The sequence below is a fragment of the Lepidochelys kempii genome, chromosome 1, assembly GCF_965140285.1.
Source record: "Lepidochelys kempii isolate rLepKem1 chromosome 1, rLepKem1.hap1, whole genome shotgun sequence".
NCBI classification, from domain to species: Eukaryota; Metazoa; Chordata; order Testudines; family Cheloniidae; genus Lepidochelys; species Lepidochelys kempii.
This window is the reverse complement of record NC_136380.1, coordinates 157,095,873-157,118,680: the sequence shown is the minus strand read 5'-3', so window position 1 is coordinate 157,118,680 and position 22,808 is coordinate 157,095,873. Positions and strand designations below refer to the sequence as shown.

The 22,808-nt window shown below is 43.6% G+C and overlaps 1 protein-coding gene across 2 annotated transcripts; it reads left to right on the top strand.

Annotated features, from left to right (window-relative positions):
* The first annotated feature begins 1,036 nt into the window (after positions 1-1,036).
* Positions 1,037-16,610, top strand: GATD3 (glutamine amidotransferase class 1 domain containing 3). Of its 2 annotated transcripts, XM_073359133.2 has the most exons (7): positions 1,037-1,403; positions 5,201-5,253; positions 6,389-6,502; positions 6,864-6,983; positions 12,515-12,607; positions 13,004-13,160; positions 13,815-16,610. In XM_073359133.2, the coding sequence occupies exons 1-7, from the start codon at positions 1,038-1,040 to the stop codon at positions 13,941-13,943; spliced, it is 1,032 nt and encodes a 343-aa protein (XP_073215234.2). In that variant the 5' UTR covers position 1,037; the 3' UTR covers positions 13,944-16,610. The 2 variants fall into 2 exon arrangements, with proteins under 2 accessions (XP_073215234.2, XP_073215244.1); XM_073359143.2 differs by lacking the exons at positions 1,037-1,403; positions 5,201-5,253 and adding an exon at positions 5,299-5,833.
* Positions 16,611-22,808: the final 6,198 nt, after the last annotated feature.

Sequence of the window (22,808 nt, the reverse complement as noted above, 5' to 3'; positions counted from 1 at the left end):
GGGAGAGTTGTAAGGGTTTTGGCAGCATCTCTGTGGCATTTCTTCTCTCTGCATAAGAAACAAAATATCCATGGAATATTTTTAAGGGACTTTCCACAAAATGTACAGACGGTCTTCTGGTTTCAGAGGGAAAAAAGAATATTTTGTACAAGAGAAGCTGCAGTGAAGGGGGTCCTGAGCCTCTGCATAAGGGGCATGTTGAACATATTTGGCCTAACATCTCTGGTCTGTGTGTTGATCTTTGCTTCTTGCTGCACATCACTTCTGTGCCACATTTACCCTACTACTGGGCTTCTGCTGCCTGGGTTTATTTTAGCTGTAATAGTGAACTAACAATTTTACCAAAACCTGAGTATTCAAAAATTGTGAGATTTAAAAAAGAAATAAGGTATTTTTGGATTTTTATTTGTCTTCTAATCTTTGAACAATGCAGGAACAGTCAGCTAATGTTTTCAAGCTTTTCTCTGCAACCAAGAAGGCAAGAAACCTCTGTTTTAAAAAAACAAACACCCAACAAAAAGCTGGGGTTCTGTAGGTATATGATTTCAGGAGCTGTGGCTTCAAGGAAAACAGCAACTATGAGACCTAGCACCCCAAATTTGAGCTTAATCGTAAATCCCATGAAAATGTGTCTTGGTTGTGGGCATTTTTGAAGGAGGGGTCTGAATGGTTAGCACCAAGTTTCAATGTGAATAATTATTAAAATTCATTTAAATTTATACAGTGCTTTTTGCAAAGGCAGGTCGGGATGGTCAGTGATCTGAGGGTCTGATCCTGCAACTACTGCTGGGCATCTAGCACTTGCTACCCGGGATTGGGGTGACTAGACGTCCCGATTTTATAGGGACAGTCCCGATTTGGGGGTCTTTTTCTTGTATAGGCTCCTATTACCCCCCGCCCCCGTCCGGATTTTTCACCCTGGCTGCCTGGTCACGCTACCCGGGCTGAGCTCGCAGTCCTGCAGGTGCTAGTGGGGCTCCCGGCGGGCCCCAGCGGAGACACCAAGCAGGGGGCCGCGGGGGCGGGCTGAGGAGAGGATGGGGGCGAGGCACGAGTGCCTGTGGCCGGCCCGCCCGCCCAGAGCGCTCTGCGGGTGCCCTGAGACGCCCAGCACGGAGCAGGCAGAGGGCGAAGCCCGGCCCCGGCCGAGCAGCAGGCTCCGCAGCAGCGGGCGGGGACCTCCCGCCTCTAGCCGGCGCTGTGCGGCTGCAAGGCCCGGCCGGCCGCGCCCTGGGGCTCGCTGCTGCACCCGCCCGGCGCCCGGGCCCCTGCGGCGACTCCAGCCCGCGCCTCCCCTGAGCCCGGCCATGCTGGCGGCGCGGCTGCTGCTGCGGGCGGCCCCGAGCGGGCGAGCCTCGCTCCACGGCTCCGCCCGCCGCCTGCGCGGGGCCCGGGTGGCCGTGGTGGGTGCGGCCCGGCCGCGGGCGGGACGGCGGGGGGCTCCCGGCAGCCAGGGAGGCGAGGCGGGGCGGGCCGGGGTCGAGCTGGGCCCCGTAGCAGGGCTTAGCGCCAGCTGCGGCGGGGTGGCCCTGGGCTCCGGGCGGGCTGGGCAGCGCAGCCCATGCTGGGGGGCTGGGCGGGGAGCCGCCTTACCGCCCCCCGCCTCCCGGGCGGCTGATAAGCCCAAGGTGACCCTCTCGCTGCCTGCTTCTGTCCCGGTGTCCTCTGCTTGGCCTGGGCTAGGGCGGGTGCCGGGTGCGCGGGGTTAGTTGCCTCGTTAGATCCCGCTCTGCAGCGGGTGGCGATCCAGCGGGAATCTTTGTGCCATTAGTACAGATTACTTGGCTTTTAAGAGCGTGGAGAGGGTAATGCTAGTTGGAGACTGGCCGCCCACCAAGCAGAGTCCTGGAGCTGAAATGTTCTGCCTCTCCCCTGTTAGGATACCCACTCCGGGTACTGCTGTATTAACACAGGGCATAATGCTTAAGAATATAAGAGCGGCCATAGTGGGTCAGACCAAAGGTCCATCCAGCCCAGTATCCTGTCTTCTGACAGTGGCCAATGCCAGGTGCCCCAGAGGGAATGAACAGAACTGGGCAATTTTAAGTGATCCATCCCGTCATCCAGTCCCAGCGTCTGGTCTTTGGCAATTTAGGGACCTTGAGAGCATGGGGTTGCGTCCCGGACCACCTTGGCTAGTAGCCATTGCTGGACATATCCTCCATGAATAGATCTAATTCTTTTTTTAATTCAGTTGTACTTTTAGCCTTCACAGCATCCTGGGCAATGAGTTGCACAGGTTGACCGTGTGTTGTGTTAAAAAGAACTTCCTTGTTTTGTTTTTAAACCTGCTTCTTATTAATTTAATCAGGTCCCTAGTTCTTGTGTTATGTGAAGGAGTAAGTAATACTTTCCTGTTCACTTTCTCCACACCAGTCATGGTTTTATAGACCTCTCTCATAGCCCCTCTTAGTTGTCTCTTTTCTAAGCTGAACAGTCCCAGTCTTATTAATCTCTCCTCATATGAAAGCTGTTGCATATCTCTAGTCATCTTTGTTGCCCTTCTCTGCACCTTTTCCAATTCTAATACATCTTTTCTGAGATCATGTTACCAGAATTGCATGCGATATTTAGCATGTGAGCATAGCATGGATTTATCTAGTGGCAATATGATATTTTCTGTGTTATTATCTACCCCTTTCGTAGTGATATCTAACATTGTTCATTTATTTAACTGCCGCTGCACATTGAGTGAAAATTTTCAGAGAACTATCCATCTCTTTCTTGAATGGTAACAGCTAATTTAGACCCCATTGTTCTGTACGTATAGTTGTGATTATTTTTCCCAGTATGTGTTACTTTGCACTTTTCAACACTGAATTTCATCTGCCATTTTGTTGCCCGGTCACCCAGTTTTGTCAGATCTCTTTGTAATCTTTACAGTCAGCTTTGAACTTAACTATCTTGGCCCAAGATTCTCGGGTAATGTTGAATCATCTCCAAATTTTGCCACCACACTGTTCGCCCTTTTCTTAGATTGTTTATGAATATACTGAACTGCACTGGTCACAGTACAGGTTCTGGGGGTCCCTTCTACTTCCCTCTCTCCATTGTGAAAACCAACCATTTATTCCTACGCTTTGTTTTCTATCTTTTAGCCAAAAGAACAGGAGTACTTGTGGCACCTTAGAGACTAACCAATTTATTTGAGCATAAGCTTTCATGAGCTACAGCTCACTTCATCGGATGCATTCAGTGGAAAATACAGTGGGGAGATTTATATACACAGAGAACATGAAACAATGGGTGTTACCATACACACTGTAACCAGAGTGATCAGGTAAGGTGAGCTATTACCGGTGGGGCGGGGGGAACCGTTTTTAGTGATAATCAAAGTGGGCCATTTCCAGCAGTTGACAAGAACGTCTGAGGAACAGCCGGGGGGGAATAAACATGGGGAAATAGTTTTACTTTGTGTAATGACCCATCCACTCCCAGCCTTTATTCAAGCCTAAGTTAATTGTATCCAGTTTGCAAATTAATTCCAATTCAGCAGTCTCTCGTTGGAGTCTGTTTTTGAAGTTTTTTTGTTGAAGAATTGCCACTTTTAGGTCTGTAATCGAGTGACCAAAGAGATTGAAGTGTTCTCCAACTGGTTTTTGAATGTTATAATTCTTGACGTCTGATTTGTGTCCATTTATTCTTTTACGTAGAGACTGTCCAGTTTGGCCAATGTACATGGCAGAGGGGCATTGCTGGCACATGATGGCATATATCACATTGGTAGATGTGCAGGTGAACGAGCCTCTGATAGTGTGGCTGATGTGATTAGGCCCTATGATGGTGTCCCCCGAATAGCTACGTGGACAGAGTTGGCAACGGGCTTTGTTGCAAGGATAGGTTCCTGGTTAGTGTTTTTGTTGTGTGGCTTGTGGTTGCTGGTGAGTATTTGCTTCAGGTTGAGGGGGCAGTCTGTAAGCAAGGACTGGTCTGTCTCCCAGGATCTGTGAGAGTGATGGGTCGTCCTTCAGGATAGCTTGTAGATCCTTGATGATGTGTTGGAGAGGTTTTAGTTGGGGGCTGAAGGGGATGGCTAGTGGCGTTCTGTTATTTTCTTTGTTGGGCCTGTCCTCTAGTAGGTAGTTTCTGGGTACTCTTCTGGCTCTGTCAGTCTGTTTCTTCACTTCAGCAGGTGGGTATTGTAGTTGTAAGAATGCTTGATAGAGATCTTGTAGGTGTTTGTCTCTGCCTGAGCCGCCACCGCCGTTCCTCAGATGTTCTTATCAATTGCTGGAAATGGCCCACCTTGATTATCACTACAAAAGGTCCTCCGCCCTACCCCCCCCCCCCGCTGGTGATAGCTCACCTTTCCTGATCACTCTTGTTACAGTGTGTATTGTAACACCCATTGTTTCATGTTCTCCGTGTATATAAATCTCCCCACTGTATTTTCCACTGAATGCATCTGATGAAGTGAGCTGTAGCTCACAAAAGCTTATGCTCAAATAAATTGGTTAGTCTCTAAGGTGCCACAAGTACTCCTTTTCTTTTTGTGGATACAGACTAACACTGCTGCTACTCTGAAACCTATCTTTTAGCCAGTTACTGCTCCATGATAGGACCTTTCCTCTTATCCCACGACTGCTTAGTTCGCTTAAGAGACTTTGGTGATGACCTTGTCAAAGGCTTTCTGAAAGTTTACTCACCGTATTGATTGGGACACCTTTGTCCATATACTTGTTGATACCCTCAAAGAATTCTAACAGATTGGTGATGCATGACTTCTTTTTACAAAAGACTCTTCTCCAACATATTGTGTTTATCCATGTGTCTGATAATTTTGTTCTTTACTGTCATTTCAAGCAATTTGCCTGGTGCTGAAGTTAGGTTTATCAGTCTCTAATTGTGAGGATTACCTCTGGAGCCTTTTTAAAAAATGGGCCTTACATTAGCTACCCTCCAGTCATCTTGTACAGATTGAAGCTATAGATTACTTACCACAGTTAGTAGTTCCGCAATTTCATATCTGAGTTCCTACAGAACTCTTCGTTGAATACCATTTGGACCCAGTGACACTTTAATTTATCAGTTTGTTCCGAAATCTCCCGTATTGACATCTCAGTTTGGGTAACTTTCTCAGATTTATCACCTGAAAAGAATGGATGGGTGTGGGAATCTCCCCCACATCTTCTGCAGTGAAGACCGATGCAGAAAAATACATATTTTGTCTGAAATATTGTGTTTGATTTTCTCTTTGCAGGTCTTGTCTGGATGTGGTGTGTATGATGGTACGGAAATCCATGAGGCCTCAGCGTAAGCAGCTTTGCATTATTGCAGAGTCCAGAAAAGTATTCTTCACATGATTAGAGCATTTTATTCTATTTAATTAATTTCCAGTTTCCCAGGGGTGTCGGTACTACCCTGGAAGAGCCTTGATGGTGTGTGGTTTTCTCCCAGGGTTGATTCTTTCCATACCCCATGAAAATCCACCATTTTGTCTCAGCTTTATGGTCCTTAAGTTCTCATACTGGATGCTTCCAGATGAGGAGAAGTGGGCAGACTCCATCACCACCACATGCTAAGCCAGAGCAACGAGCTATTGGTCAACAATCCTTCTCTCCCAAGCAACGCTAGCTGCTGCTCTAGCGTTTGCAGCTTAGGAAGCAAGACCACAGACTTCACTTATTTCATAATCACCTTTCTGGGCCAAGTTCCAGTGCCAGGATTGTTAATATTCACATTGAGTTTAACCTATCACACTGTATATCAGATAATGGGACATTGATCTTAATGCCCTTTCGTGAGACATTTGGACTCCTCTTACAGTTCTGAAGGAAGACTGTACTGATTTCTATAACAAGAGTAAATAACATGGCAATCAAAGGGGTTTAAGGTAACAACTGAAGCTCATCTAGTCTTCCACCTCACTTCCCCCCTTTACAGACTATAATAAATGCCCTATACCACTGGTGCCCAAACTTTTCCTGTCGCAGCCCTCCCCTTACCAGTAATGGAATCTGTCTGTCTGTGTGCCCCCCCCCCCTCCCCACACACAGTTGGGTCAGCAGAGGAACATGTGGGCTGAAGGCAGAGCTGGGGACAGAACTGGGAATGGGCGAGGAGCTGTGGCTAGAGGTGGAGCTGGGCTGGGGTGGTGCTCCCTCCCACTCCCTGTGGGCGTTGGCCCAGGTCCTGCTGCGGTCACTCCCTCAAATGTTCCTCCACGCCCCCTTAGGGGGGGCGCACCCCACGGTTTGGGGACCCCTGCCCTATATGTTCTCTAAAACTGACACTTTGCGGTCATTTTTTATGCTACTTTGTCAGTACTGTTTTCCAAAACATAATATATTTCTGGTAGGAGTCAGAGCCAGATAAAAACCTTCTCTAACTGGCTCCTTAAGACTCCCTCTCTTCTAAGGCTTTCATCATATTTTTACCTATTGTGTAGTATTTTGGTTCACCTGAGTCGTGGGGGAGCTGAAGTTCAGATGTATGCCCCAGATATTCCTCAGATGCATGTTATTGACCACAGCAAAGGACAACCAACTGAGGCTGAATCAAGGTAAGAGCTACATTTAATTTGCACAAGATGGCTCCTGCTTCTTGAGCTTGTGCCACAGGGACGTGCTGCAGGAGTTATGCCCTGTGCTAAATATTTACTAGTAGCAATTTTCCCAAAGTGTTTAACTTCATGCCTACTAATATTTTGTATGTGAGAAAACCTTAGATTCTTTGTCTTGTGACTTTGTCTTGGCTCATGGGTACTGTATATTCCAGTTCTGTTTCAGAAGCAGCTGTAGCTGTAGTTATTCAGGGTCATTATTTTCAACTCTTCAAAAATAACACCCTTTTCTTACACAGTTTCACCGCACTTGTATGCACTGGCTTCATTCCTCTTATTGCTTTATTTCTTGTTCTTCAAGAAACGTTTTAGTGGAATCAGCAAGGGTTGCTCGTGGTAAAATCACAGACCTGGCTAAACTTAGTACAAAGGACCATGATGCTGTGATATTCCCTGGTGGATTCGGAGCTGCTAAAAACCTGTGAGTGCCAAGTTAAGTAAAGTGATACAGAAATCCTTTATGCATAACTCAGACAGTAATAATAGGAAACAGTTAGTGGCCTTTTTGTAAAATATGTTAATTTACATAGTCTACCCCAGTGGTTCTCAACCAGGGATATGCATAGGTCTTCCAGGGGGTACATCAACTAATCTAGAAATTTGCCTAGTTTTACAACAGGCTACATAAAAAGCACTAGTAAAGTTGGTACAAACTAAAATTTCATACAGAAAATAACTTATTTGTACTGCTCTATGTACTATGCACTGAAATGAAAGTACGATATTTATGTTCCTAATTGATTTATGTTATAATAATTTTAAAAATTAATCGCGATTAATCGCAGTTTAAATCACACTGTTAAATAGAATACCAATTGAAATTTATTAAATATTTTGGATGTTTAGCTACATTTTCATATATATTTTATTCTGTGTTGTAATTGAAATCCAAGAGTATATTATTTTTGATTATAAATATTTGCACTGTAAAAATGATAAACAAAAGAAATAGTATTTTTCAGTTCACCTCATACAAGTACTGTAGTGCAATCTCTTTGTTGTGAAAGTACAATTTACAAATGTAAATTTTCTTTTGTTACATAACTGCACTCAAAAACTAAACAGTGTCAAACTTCAGAGCCTACAAGTCCACTCAGTCCTACTTCTTGTTCAACCAATCACTAAGACAAACACATTTGTTTACATTTACAGGCGATCATGCTGCCCTCTTCTTATTTACAATGTCACCAGAAAGTGAGAATAGGCATTTGCATGGCACTTTTGTAGGTGTCATAGAATCACAGAATTTCATGGTTGGAAGGGACCTCCGGAGGTCTAGTCCAACCTCCTGCTCAAAGTAGGACCAATCCCCAACTAAATCATCCCAGCCAGGGCTTTGTCAAGCCTGACCTTAAAAACCTCTAAGGAAGGAGATTCCACCACCTCCCTAGGTAACCCATTCCAGTGTTTCACAACCCTCCCAAGAAAAAAACAACTGGTGCTCCAGATGAGGCTTGAACTCACAACCTCAGCATCACTCCATGCAGCACTGCTCTATAAGTAAGGTGCGCTAACCCTTTGCACCACTGGAGCCCGCAAAAACAACACAATGAAGTGACTGAGGGCTTGGCTACATTTGTGAGTTAGAGTGCATTAAAGCAGTCCCGGGCCCCCTAGCTTACTACCCGTCCACATTGGCAAGGTACGTAGAGCGCTCCTGGTACTCCACCTCGGCGAGTGGAATAACGTTTGCTGTGCCTTGGCTACAACGCCTGGGTGTCAGTGTGAACGAGATGTTGCATTACTGCGTTCTGACTGGCCTCCGGAAATGTCCCATAATCCCCTTAAGTCAAGTGGCCACTCTTCTCATTGTTTTTGAATCACTGTAGGAATGCAGATATGCCCTTTGAAAGCTCCATTTCTGACAGCCGGCATGCTTATCTGCTCCGAGACAAGGCAACCATTACTATGGAATGCTGTGTGTGAGAGAGAGAGAGAGGGGCCGGGAGGGGGGATCTGCTGCTGTCTGAACTTACAAGACAGCATGCTGACATGCTCTCAGCCTCCCAAAAACTCCCTCTTTCTCTTCCCCCACAACGCAATCCCTGTCACACTCCACTTCCCCCATTTGAAAAGCACGTTGCAGTCACTTGTATGCTGGGATAGCTGCCCATAATGCACCACACCCAATGCCACTGCAAGTGCCGCCACAACAGTGCGCTTGAAGCTGTCAATGTGGACAGACTGCAGCGCTTTCCCTACTGCTCTCTCCGAAGACTGGTTTAACTCAAAGGGCTCTACATCTGCAAGTGTAGCCATGCCCCTTAGCTAAGGTCACCCAGCAGGCCAGTAGCAGAGTTGAGAACAGAACCAAGGTTTCTGGATTCTCAGTCCAATGCCTTATTTACTGTGCCACACTGTCCCCCTGTCATTGCAAGCTATTTACGTGACAGATATGCTAAACATACATATACCCCTTCATGCTTCGGCCACCTTTCCAGAGGACATGCTGATGAAGCTCGTTAAAAAAATGATGCATTAACTAAATTTGTAACTGAACTCTTTGGGGGAGAATTGTATGTCCCCTGCTCTGTTTTACCCACATTCTGCCATATAGTTCATGTTATAGCAGTCTCGGATGATGACCCAGCACATGTTGTTCATTTTAAGAACACTTTCACTGCAGATTTGACAAAATGCAAAGAAGGTACCAATGTGAGATTTCTAAAGATAGCTACAGCACTCGACCCAAGGTTTAAGAATCTGAAGTGCCTTCCAAAATGTGAGAATGACGAGGCGTGGAGCATGCTTTCAGAAGTCTTAAAAGAGCAACACTCCGATGCGGAAACTACAGAACTGAACCACCAAAAAAGAAAATCAACCTGCTGCTGGTGGCATCTGACTCAGATAATGAAAATGAACATGCATCAGTCCCCACTGCTCTGGATTGTTATTGAGCAGAAATCGTCATCAGCATGGATGCATGTCCTCTGGAATGGTGGTTGAAGCATGAAAGGACATACGAATCTTTAGCGCATCTGGCATGTAAATACCTTGCAACGCCAGCTACAACAGTGCCATGCGAACGCCTGTTCTCACTTTCCGGTGACATTGTAAACAAGAAGCCGGCAGCATTATCTCCTGCAAATGTAAACAAACTTGTTTGTCTAAGTGATTGGCTGAACAAGAAGTAGGACTGAGTGGACTTTTGCAGGCTCTAAAATTTTACAATTTTTTATTTTTGAATACAATTTTTTTGTACATAGTTCTATATTTGTAAGTTCAACTTTGATGATAAAGATATTGCACTACAGTACTTGTATTAGGTGAAATGAAAAATACTACTTATTTTGTTTTTTACAGTGCAAATATTTGTAATAAAAAATACTAATATAAATTGAGCACTGTACACTTTGTATTCTGTGTTGTAATTGAAATCAATATATTTAAAAATGTAGAAAACATCCAAAAATCTTTAAATAAATGGTACTCGATTATTGTTTAACAGTGCGATTGATCCCGCTTAATTTTTTAATCACTTGACAGCCCTAGTTATAATTATATGGTAAAAATGAGAAAGTAAGCGATTTTTCAGTACTAGTGTGCTGTGACATTTCTGTATTTTTATGTCTGATTTTGTAAGAAAGTAGTTTTTAAGTGAGGAGAAATTTGAGGGTACGCAAGACAACTCGGACTCCTGAAAGAGGTACAGTAGTTGGGAAAGGTTGAGAGCCATTGGAGCTAAGGAAGACTTCTTTCAAATTGTTTGGGGATTTCCATAGTATAACATTTTCAGTGCTGCACATGGATGGGTGTGCGGGGGTTTCCCTACATGATTCTTGTTATTGTTAGTGTGCCATTTTGTAATCTGAAAATTCCACACTGAAAAATTTCCCACCAAAACTAGGCAGCAGTTCTAGTGCTTACACGCCACATTAAAAAAAAACCTTTCCTTTCTCTGTGGTGGTGTGGTGGTGGTTTTGGGGGCATAATAGAGGGAAGTAGTGAAGTTTATAAAACTTTTAATTTTAGATCATTTTCAGTATCTTTCTCTTACTTCTTTCTGCCTCAGTCTATATAGAAAGTGTTGGGATAGTATTAAACTAATCACTAAATAATTTCCTTTCAAAAAGTTCATGGATTAGCCAAGTGAAACCCCATGTGTCTTGTGACCAATTAGTCTTCTTATTCTCTTTGATTCTTTTGAGAAATTTGAGTGTATTTTTTTTTAACCATCTGTTTTGGATGGTTTAGACACAACAAATCCTGCATCTTGGCAGGGGGTTAGACTAGATGATCCTTGTGGTCCCTTCTAACCAGTGATGAGCTGCCAAAATCTTAACAACGGGTTCCCTCCTCACCCCACGAGGGGGTCCTTGTCCAACCCCCGGGACTCCTGTCCCATCCACCCCCCCCCACGTTCCTTGACGTCCACCCCCCGCCAGGACCCCTGTCCCGGACCCCTGTCCCCTGACTGCCCCCAGAACCGGGCAGGAGAGTCTCGTGGGCCACCGTAGTGGGTGCCCACCCCACCCCTAAGAGCCAGAGGCACCTGCTGGGGGGTGAGGTGGGTCCCGGCGGTGCTTATCTGGGGCAGCTCCCAGGAAGCATCCGGCAGGTCCCTCTGGCTCCTAGGGGTGGGAGAGTGGAGCTGTGGGGGGGAGCAGGGGGAGCGGCCGCTCCCCCCACTGATCACATCAAAAGTGGTGTGTTAGGTGCTGACTCCATGGGTGCTCCGGGGCTGGAGCACCCACTGGGAAAATTGGTGCGTGCAGAGCACCCACCAGCAGCGTCCCGCTCCCGACCCAGGCTCACCTCCGCTCCGCCTCTACCTCCTTCCCTGAAACCACCGCCCCGCTCTGCTTCTCCGCCCCCTCCCCCGCCCCGGCTTCCCGCGAATCAGCTGTTCGGCAGGAAGCTGGGGAGGGCTGAGAAGCAGGCCGCGGCTTCCTGCTCAGGCCAAGGGTGGCGGTGGGGAGCGGTTCGCCTGCGCGCACGCACGTTCCCGCGGGCGGCACTCCTCATCCGTCCGTTCCTCCCCCCCTCCCTTGAGCTTACCTCCGCTCTGCCTCCCTGGGCCTGAGCAGGAAGCTGCTGCTTGCTTCTCAGCCTGCCCTGGCTTTCCGCGCGAACAGCTGATTCGCGGGAAGCCTGGGGTGGGGGGCGGAGAAGCAGAGCGGAGCGGCACGTTCAGGGGAGGAGGTAGAGGCGGAGCGGAGGTGAGCCTGGGTCGGGAGCGGGACGCTGCTGGTGGGTGCTCTGCACGCACCAATTTTCCCAGTGGGTGCTCCAGCCCCGGAGCACCCATGGAGTCAGCACCTAACACACCACTTTTGATGTGATCAGTGGGGGGAGCGGCCGCTCCCCCTGCTCCCCCCCACAGCTCCACTCTCCCACCCCTAGGAGCCAGAGGGACTCTCCCACCCCTAGGAGGCACGTTCAGGTGAGGTGAGCTGGGGCCGGGGGTGGGGAGTGGCTGGTGGGTGCTCTGCACCCGCCAAATTTTCCCCTTGGGTGCTCCAGGGCTGGAGCACCTGTGGAGTTGGCACCTAAGGCGCCACTTTTGGCCGGTTAAATTTAGAAGCCCTTTTAGAACCAGTTGTTCCGTGAGGGACAACCGGTTCTAAAAGGACTTCTAAATTTAACAACCGGTTCTAGCGAACCGTTGCAAACCGGTTCCAGCTCACCACTGCTTCTAATCGTGTGGTTCTATGATTCTATGAAATGGCTTCTTCTAGGATGTTCCTTGCTGTGTCGTCATAAGAAATTATTTGTTCTGTTCTGGTAATGATCTGAAAATCTGGTAGCATTGCTATACTGTTTCCGCAAAATGTTAGAACACTTAGTACTTAGTTAAAGCTAAGATTTGTAGTTTATAATTTGTTACTTGACGCAGTGAAGCGTTAGTATCCACTTTCCATTATTGATGTCCATTGAGAGCTGCTCTGAGTGTCCACATATAAAGTCATAGCATTATATTGAGGTGTTAACGAAAGCTTCTTGTCGTGGCAGTTCCACCTTTGCTGTGGATGGGAAGGATTGCAAAGTGAATGGAGAGGTTGAACGTGTCCTAAAGGAGTTCCACAAAGCTGGGAAACCCATTGGGTATGTACATTCTAGGAGCATTGGGTATGGTACATTTAGAGGAGCAATTGAAAGTGCTGTTGTGTAGTTGATAATTTCTGTGAGAGCAGAGATAAAACAAATGCTAGGTAAGTGGGTGGATGTTAGTCTTTGAGCTAGAAAAAATGTATTCAGCCTTGCATTTATTAGTGGTTCATTTAAAAAAAAAAATCTTCTTTCATGATGGTAGGAAGAAAGAGAAGCTAAGAAAAAGTTTACCTTGCTTGCCAGGAAAAGCCTGACGTAGCTGGAAAGAAATTACTTTTTCATGTTTGACTTTATGATCTTTACATATATGTGCATTTGAAGTTTCATAATTATAATTCATTCTTTTAAGAAGTAGTCTCACTGGAGTAACCTTTCTTATTTTTCTTGCAGCCTGTGCTGCATTTCACCAGTGTTGGCTGCAAAAGTACTTCCTGGTGCTGAAGTTACTGTGGGACATGAAGAAGAGGAAGGTGGGAAATGGCCTTATGCCGGAACTGCAATAGCCATTAAAGCACTGGGAGGAAAACACTGTGTAAAAGAAGTAACTATATCCTTTCCAATTAATAATCCGTGATCAAGTGTTGAGGGACATGACTATTCTTAATGTATAAGTCAGCACAGTTGCAAAAATACACAGAGTTGATGCTTAACTGTTGATAGTCTGGTAGGACTATACTGTAGTATGATACATGTGGATTAGGCAGCATTATTCCCATTGATTTATCAAGTTAATTGTGTGGCTGAATCCTTACACATGGTGCTCAGTTGTTGCCTGAAAATTCCTCTGGCACAACCAGTGCAGCGGTTAAGTCAGAAGTGCTATATATAATGGCCTACAAGTACAATCTATCAATGGAAAAGGACCCCATAACTAGTCAGTTTTGTTTGAAATTCATTTCTTTCTTTTTCCAAAAGTCTAAAGCTGTGACCAAGACATCTTTACCCTGAAGCATTAACTTCTAAGCAAGGAGTTTCCCATCTTCTCATGTAATCATTAATACTCTTTTCCCCATTGATACAATACTGGTATTTCTGAAAAAATAAGTAGAACATCTCCATTCTGAGGCTACAACTGTGACCACCTTTACATTACTTGGGGGTTGGGGAAGATATTTATTGAAGATGTAGGTGGTGATGTTTCATTCTGCAGACAGCATCTGCAAATACTAGGTTGGCTGTGTTTTCCTTAACTCTCTTCCACGAAGCTCATGTAGACGTGAATAACAAGATGGTTACTACCCCAGCATTTATGTGTGAAACGGAATTACATCACATCTTTGATGGTATTGGGGCCATGGTAAAGGGTGTGCTGAAATTAACAGGCAAATGAAGTGGATACTGTAATAATAATAATAGTAAGCTTTAGGAAATTAAATGTACAATACCAGAAATATCATGCATCAATAGAAACATATTTCCCCTGCTTGCCCCATTAGCACTTTTATAAACCACAGACATAAAGTTGACAGTCTGATTCCCAGCTCTGTTCAGAGATTGCAAAAACGTTTGGTACATAAATGCATTGATTTCCAAGCACATCCTAACAAAAGGGTCTGTTGACTGGCTCTTTGAGTAAAGGTCATGCATCCTGTAACCTAAATAATTTTTTGGACTTTGACAATTGGTGCGGGTTGTGTGAGAATGTTCTGAGACCAGCCAGCATACTATTCCAGCAAAAATACCCTCCATCCCTTTGAAAAACACTAGGGACACACATGAAAACCAAATGACATGAATACTGTGGAGTCAGAATATTTGGAGCAATGGACTGAGCATAGGGCTGGATTGCTTTGTAGATTTCACAGTTCTGTTTCAGAGGCTGCATAGTGTGGTTGAAATGCACCAGTTCAATTGCTATTGCGAGGAGTAGATACAGCTGCTATGGGATTGACTGCCATTCAGATGTGGGGAGTGAAGTTACTGCTGACTGCTGTTCTTTGAGAGGAAAGCTATGTTAAAATGCATTCCTGGCTAGTCTAGCTGCCTTGCATTGAAACAGCTATTGTATTTAGTTTTCTGGGTGTGTCAGTCTGAACTTTGGCATTGAGAAATTGCTGGGATCTGGGAACAGAGAAATTTAAGAGGACTGAACAATAGAGACACACTTATCTGTGTGTTTCAAGCAAGGCTGCAATAGTTTGCTGCGTATACAGTCATTTCCTATGTCCGTGAGGTAAAAGTCAGGATCAGCTCTGATGTAGCCAGTGGAAACAGTCATTTCTATGCCCCGTGGTTAACTCACCATTAATTAAAAATACTGTGTTGCATAGCCCTCCTTTCCATATTCCTTTCATGGCTTTTTTTCTGTTTTAAAAGTTGGGCTTTTTCCAAATATGAATAAATCTGTGTGTCAACAGCAGGACACACCTTATTGTTAATGCCCTAGCATTTTGAAGAATCTCTCCTTATTTAACTGCACAATAGGCCTTTCATAGCTAAAAGAGGGCTTGAAACAAGGGGAAAGTATCAGCTACAGTGCCTTGTACGTTTTAAAGATCTCTTCCACATGAACGTAGTTACTTGCCTAGCAATGGGCAACAGGCTGACTCCAGTGCGGTTACCACCTTCCCCTTTCCAGACTAACAGAGCAACTTCATCGAAATACAATCAAATGGAAGAAGAATGAGGTATAAATTAATTAAATGTTGTCTAGTTATTTTCTTTTACCTTTTTCCCGCATCTCTTTTAATCATAGAATATTTGCATTTGAAGGAGCCTTTACTGATTCATAGAGTCCAACAACCTTCAGCATTTCCATCTCTTTCCTAAATGTTGTCTGTTCACTTCTTATTTTTCTTTTTCTTCCTGCCTCATTAACTTTTCCCTTTATAGGCCAGCATAGCGTTCTATTCTCTTTCAGCTCCAAGTTGTCTGTCTTTCACTCTATTCACAGAAAAATGATGCTGACTTAACAGAACTTTGTGCCCCATGGGCACCTGCTTTTCACAGACAAGAACCATGTTCCAAATACATTTGCCCTGTGTTTTTTAATCAACAGGAATTTTAAGACCTGTACATGAAGTTGTTTTTCAAGAGTACCAATTCTTTTGTCCTATTATGACAATGATCCTAAAAGGTTACAACATGGATTTTGAGAATATTTTTGCCAGCACATACTCTGCTAATTTGTTTACTCTGAGATGTAATGATATGAATATACATTGTTCTGCTTATTGGTGCTATTCTTATTTAGACTTTAGGCCTGCTGTCCCTGTTAAGAAAACTAAACTGGTTTTGATGTGGCTACAGAAATTTTCTGTGTGTGGTTTTAATACTACAGTAAAACAATGTACATAAAGTTAACAAAAATGTCATGTATGAGGTATGCTCCAGGGAATATATGTATCGTAGTGGGTGTTTCAGTTAAAGGTGGTTCTTGTAAATTTAAACTAATGAGCTTCATTTAGATTCTGATGCGGTCTGATTTAAGGTTTATTGTGTGATATTGCATTGAGGTATCATAAATACTATCTGTACCCTTGACTGGAGAGCAGTGGGGATTTAAGAAGATGCTTTTCCTTTGTAAAAAAGACGGTTCAGTTTGAAAAACTATGTTCTTAACCTTGTTTAATCAATGCAGATGTGAAAAGAAAAGTACTTTTATGGAAGAGAGATTTTCTCTATTAGAGCATTTTTTTAAAAATACAAAACATTTTTGTCAAGTACATCTCTGGCGTGAGCTGAGGTTTTGAAATTGCACCACAAGCATATGCACTATTCACGCTGATCACCTTAATAGTCAAAATTGTGAGCTTCAATAGTATCCTCTCTTATGGAGATTCTCAGGAAGCTAAAAACAAGAGCTACATACAGATTATATTATTAAGTGTGCTTGGGTGGAGGTTAGGAAACTTCATGTTGCTCATGATTTGTTACAATGCTGGGTTTGTGCGTGTAGAAAATGTAGGAAATCGTCAGTTATCAAAGGAGCAAGAATAGAAGTGGAAGACATTGTGTTCATGTAGCTGACTACAAATAAAGGCTGCTTCCAGATGTTTCTCTTGTAAATTTATTTATGGATCAACTTATTTTTACAGATATGGGGTTATCTTAGTGGGGAGAAGGCAGGGTTTGAACCTTATTGAGGGTATGAAATGTTCTAACTATCTTTAAATGTTGAGTCAGTGGGAAAGCTCTAGAAGAAGGGGCTGTATAAAAGGAACTTTTTAAGCATGTTCTTAAATGTGTGCCTTCCTTACATGTGCAGGAATTAAAAAAGAATAGTCTATAAACAGCACTGCAAAACTTCCAATACTTTGCCTGTAGAAGGGGCAGTGAACTCCTAGGATTAGTGAGAACTCCTACAGTCAGTGACAGCTGTTGCGCTGTCTTCTACAGGACTGTGTGTGTACCTCTTCTATGGCACTACATCTCCCAGGGATGTAGGTGGAGGTTTCTCTTTAGCTTCTTGTCTTACCACAAGAAGGCTGTTGTACCTTAAGGTTTTTCATACCTGCAGCTCCGTTGGAGGTAGCTGTAGTGCAGATTCAGGACTCTTTCCTTTCTGTTGGAATAAAGCTTCCGTTTCTCCGGGCTAGACAGAGGTGATCTTTTTGAGAAAGGGAGATATTTTGAAGAAATAGCTAGCCCTATAGCACCACCAGTCATTGCAGAACGAGGCCACAGATCAAGCCAATGTACAGCTCTTCAGTCCTGGTTAATTCACTGAATGTAGCTACCCAAATAGGATTTCTGGAAGTCACTCTTTTCTTTCAACTATGCCCTCTTTGGACAGTTGCAGTCCTAGTCATGGTGATCCATGGCTTTGGGACCTCCAAGTTGGATTGCTGCAATGCCCTATGCCTGGGAATAAACATACAAGCCCTTAAAACTCCAGCTAGTGTGGAATGCAACAGTGTACCTGGTAAGCAGCAGCAGTGGAAGAGAACACCTCACCCTGGAGTTCTTGTTTCTGTACTGGAGCCCATTTAACAATGGATCAAGGTCACTGTCCTAATTTTCTTAGTTTTCATGAGCTTGGGACTCTTACTTGGGAACCCAGCTGTAAGTCAACAAGACCTTTTAATGACAACTGTGCTCCTTATGAATAAGGGAGCCACCTGCAAAAGGAGAGGGAGTCATGAGTGCTGGGGACAGAGCTTTGTTCAGGACTGGCGCACAGTTGTGGAAGTGCCTTCAGTGTGGAGATAAGGAGGAAAATTAGCTTCACTGCCTTCACAAAGACAAGACTTGTCACTATGCTTGCCCTCAGCAAGAAATGCATTTTAAAACATCCCTTCAGCACCAAGGAGAGGTAAGGGAGAAAGAACCAAAGACGAAAGAATGAATCTTTTATTTACTTGTGAGGCACTCAAGATTGCACAGTGATGAGTACAGTACAAAACCCTTTCTGGTTCTTGTGAGATGAGATTTTAAACCTGCTGCTATTGCAGGACTTTACTATTACCCTGGCTTTTACCCAAGTGTAATTTTGGAGGGAAAGTCCATGTGTTGTGGGTGGGGGATTAATAGGAAGAAGGAAACGCCTCTCTGGCAGGATTGGTTTTTTCCCCTCTCTCTGCAAAATGGTGGCTGTTTGAAGATGCCTAGAAGCTTATTCTTTCTTCCAGAGAGGAAAGGAGTACTTGTGGCACCTTAGAGACTAACCAGTTTATTTGAGCATGAGCTTTCGTGAGCTACAGCTCACATCCGATGAAGTGAGCTGTAGCTCACGAAAGCTCATGCTCAAATAAATTGGTTAGTCTCTAAGGTGCCACAAGTCCTCCTTTTCTTTTTGCGAATACAGACTAACACGGCTGCTACTCTGAAACCTTTCTTCCAGAGGTGGGCACCGTGCAGCTGAGGTGGTCAAAGGTGCATGGTAAGTACACTTGAGCACGTGACTATCATCAGAACTCAGAGGTGTGTTTATCAAGTCTTCCCCCTTCTCCCTGCTCCTCTTCCGGCAGGCACACATTTACACACACAATAATTTGTCCATAGACAATGTTGTTTTCAGTCTGCGGACAAAATATTTTGAGAGCTGATTTATATCACTGAAATGAACAGTTTAGTCCAGTATTAGCATGGCTTCTCCAGCAGCTCACGTATCTAAATATGTTTGATGGATAGGGACTATGGTTAACTGATCCTCTTGCCACATGCTTCCGTTACACTTTTTGGGAGAGTGGGTGGGGAGGAGGTGCAACATTATTCACTGTGATGCATGTATATGCAAGGTCTGAGCTGCAAAGTGTTCCGTGTAAACATGTAGTCTTGGGTTCTCTCGTTAAAAAAAATCCACTGTGGCCTGAGCTTGTGATACCAGTTTCTCTGCAGTTTGAAGCTTTGGCCCTGTCTCACTCCCAACAGCTGGAAACTGTGCTTATTTCTAAGGATGAAATTATGGGTCAGGACGAAAGCTTTGCTTTCCTGCTAGTATAGAAACAATGAGACAATCTTCAGACATGTTAGCTGCCAGCAGGGGGCACCTTCTGAACAGTCTTATGGGACGGAGGTTTCCTTCAACTGAAAAGCTGCTGTAGTCTAGCTTCAGAGCAGCAGCCGTGTTAGTCTGTCTTCGCAAAAAGAACAGGAGGACTTGTGCCACCTTAGAGACTAACCAATTTATTTGAGCATGAGCTTTCGTGAGCTACAGCTCACTTCATCGGATGTATCATGATGCAACCGATGAAGTGAGCTGTAGCTCACAAAAGCTGATGCTCAAATAAATTGGTTAGTCTCTAAGGTGCCACAAGGACTCCTTTTCTTTTTGTAGTCTAGCTGTTGCTTTCCCTTATAATGTTTTTATTTGGATATTGACGTTTGGGGCACTGAAACAATAAGGTAAAATAGTAAACATTGCTTTCCACTTAGTTAAAGAAAAAACAAATTGAAGCCCGATTCCTCCTTAAAGAATGCATTTGCAGCCTAGTTGTAGGGCAGTGATACTCAGACCTTCAGTGGTTCAGGAGCCAAATTAGGAATCCACATTACCCAAAAGAGCCAGAGTAGTGCGACTGCATTGTTTCATTTACTATAGTACTATATATTCATATTTAAACAATATGATGGGAAATATTTAGTTTTTGACTGACCAAGTATTATTATTTTATCAACTACAATTGGTTAATAATATACTGAAAGCATCATGATTGGTTAATAACTTAGTTTGATTAATAATTAAATCACACATTGTTTTACTATGTGCTATAAAGAACAGCAAGAGACACATTCAAGAGCCACTTGCAGCTCTTGAGCCTCAGTCTGAGTATCATTGTAGGGTTTTGTTTGTAATGAGGTTGGAGAGGGGTCTTACATTTGATTCCTCGCCTTTCCCTCTTCCCGGGCTTGTAGCATCTGAGGAGAAGGTCATGTCTTTTATAGGTCAATGTCAATTCTCTGAAGAACTAAGGAAGTTACGTTTAGTCGTCTTTTTCTAGAAGGGTGTGGTCTGTTAAAAGAACCTCTGTGTGTGGAAGAGGTATGTCAAGGTTCCTTCCCCACTCTGAACTCTAGGGTACAGATGTGGGGACCTGCATGAAAGACCCCTTAAGTTTATTTTTACCCGCTTAGGTTAAAACTTCCCCAAGGTACAAACTATTTTACCTTTTGCCCTTGTACTTTATCACTGCCACCACCAAACATCTAACAAATATATAACAGGGAAAGAACCCGCTTGGAAACGTCTTTCCCCTCAAAATCCTACCAAGCCCTACACCCCCTTTCCTGGGGAAGGCTTGATAAAAATCCTCACCAATTTGCATAGGTGAACACAGACCCAAACCCTTGGATCTTAAGAACAATGAAAAAGCAATCAGGTTCTTAAAAGATGAACTTTAATAGAAGAAAAAAGTAAAACAATCACCTCTGTAAAATCAGGATGGTAAATACCTTACAGGGTAATCAGATTCAAAATATAGAGAATCCCTCTAGGCAAAACCTTAAGTTACAAAAAGACACAAAAACAGGAATATACATTCCATTCAGCACAGCTTATTTTCTCAGCCATTTGAGGAAATCAGAATCTAAGGCATATCTAGCTAGATTACTTACTAAATTCTAAAAAGAAAAGGAGTACTTGTGGCACCTTAGAGACTAACCAATTTATTTGAGCATGAGCTTTCGTGAGCTACAGCTCACTTCATCGGATGCATACCGTGGAAACTGCAGCAGACTTTGTATACACACAGAGAATATGAAACAATACCTCCTCCCACCCCACTGTCCTGATATTACCAGCAGGACAGTGGGGTGGGAGGAGGTATTGTTTCATATTCTCTGTGTGTATACAAAGTCTGCTGCAGTTTCCACAGTATGCATCTGATGAAGTGAGCTGTAGCTCACGAAAGCTCATGCTCAAATAAATTGGTTAGTCTCTAAGGTGCCACAAGTCCTCCTTTTCTTTTTGCGAATACAGACTAACACGGCTGTTACTCTGAAACCTGTTACTAAGTTCTAAGAGTCCATTCCTTTTCTGTTCCCAGCAAAACAACACACATACCGAGATAGCCTTTGTTTCTCCCCCCCTCCAGCTTTGAAAGTATCTTGTCTCCTCATTGGTCATTTTGGTCAGGTGCCAGTGAGGTTATCCTAGCTTCTTAACCCTTTAGAGGTGAAAGGGTTTTTCCTCTGGCCAGGAGGGATTTTAAAGGTGTTTACCCTTCCCTTTGTATTTGACAAGGTATGAAGTAGGAAGAAATGGAGATAGCCTTAGGACACCCCCCAAACAAAAGCAAATGGAATGAGGGTAGATTTAGAGAATATGCTCGCTGCACATTGCTCTGCTTCTTGAATTTTGTTTATAAAAATCTTGTTTGTCTGTTTTTAATAGTTGTCCACTCACTTGGTTTGACTGGTGACTGAAAAAGAGGGAACACTGTCTATGCTCTGGCTCTCTGAAACTGGTGAAATTCCCACACATTGCTGTATAATGGCATTCCTTTGATGCTGGTGGCAAGTGTCACTCCTCGCATATCAAGATAAGACTACTTGAACTCTCTGAAAGCATGTAATCAGTTAGTTACAAAAGGGAGGTCTTTAAACTTTAATAATATACAAGCTGAAAAAATGAACAATTTGTTTCAATAAAACTTCTGCTCTGTTTACTTGTATCTTACTGCAACTAAAATTAATAAGCAGGAAGCATAAAAACTGCGCTCCTGTCTCCATGCAACTACTTATATAGAAATTCACAGTGGTTGCCTGGAGATTTACTTAATCTGACAGGTTAATTTATCTGAGTATGGTCTCCCAGTATCAGATGGAGGTCCGTGCCACTGGTGAACTTCAGGTCAGCAAAATTAAGATACTGAGTTTTTAAATGGATAAATTGTTTCAGTCCATTTTAGAGTTTTAAAAGCTCTCTCTCTCTCTCTCTCTAGTTCTTGCGGAAGGTTTGGGAGGCTTGAGGCACAGAATGGTCTGTTCTCTGTCATTACACCTGTTCTGAGAGTACAGGTAGCTCACCGTGGGGCCAGATGAGGAAGGATGGTGCTCTATTCAGTTTCTACCTATATATATTCCCAAACTTCTCCAACAAAACAGCTGTCTGTTAATGTCATATTACCATTAGATAAGCAATTAACAGTGTTGACATTTTGGGGAAAGTTGAATAAAGAAAAGAGTTCATTTAAGCATCCAAAATGACCTTGTAGTTTGTGCCTGCTTTTGCTTGTGAAGCTATTGTGATTGCATGCTAGTTTTTATAGGTAAACAGCTATTTTGGTCTGCTCATTTGCTTGCCCAGATAACTCATGTATATGTAAAATCATGCTACTTGCACTTGGAAATGTATGTATTTTTGCATATATGGACTGCTTTTTTTAAAAAATGGCCTTTTAATTGTCATGGGATTTTAGAATTAACACTCTGTTGTGATGAAGGGAGGCCGCTCACACCTCTCAGAGCTATGGCTTGTGTAGCTAACCAGACTTGTGAAGATAGTCCTATGTTAGTTCCAGTTTTTGTTCACAGCCAGAAACTTCTCAAAAAGCTTCAATTCTGTGGAAGGTGATGGGGTCAGCAGAGAAGTGTTGGTATGGCATGTGATTGAGTAATAGTTTATTTGTATTCCAGCCTTTCCTACAAGGTGCGAGGCTATGTTTTGAAGAGTTTACAATCTTAGATGTCAGGCAACATAAGAAGACTGGAATACAGGCAGACAATCAAAATACATACACTTACATAACAAATACTTTTTGTTGTTAAATACATCTATCAGCTATAGCTGTCTGCTTTTCAACCAGTGGGGTAT

Coding starts and splice junctions, on each gene's coding strand:
- GATD3 (XM_073359133.2), top strand. CDS start 1,038: ATGGGGGCGAGGCACGAGTGCCTGTGGCCGGCCCGCCCGCCCAGAGCG. Junction 1,404..5,200: donor GCGGGGCCCGGGTGGCCGTG/GTGGGTGCGGCC, acceptor TTCTCTTTGCAG/GTCTTGTCTGGATGTGGTGT. Junction 6,984..12,514: donor TTCGGAGCTGCTAAAAACCT/GTGAGTGCCAAG, acceptor TTGTCGTGGCAG/TTCCACCTTTGCTGTGGATG.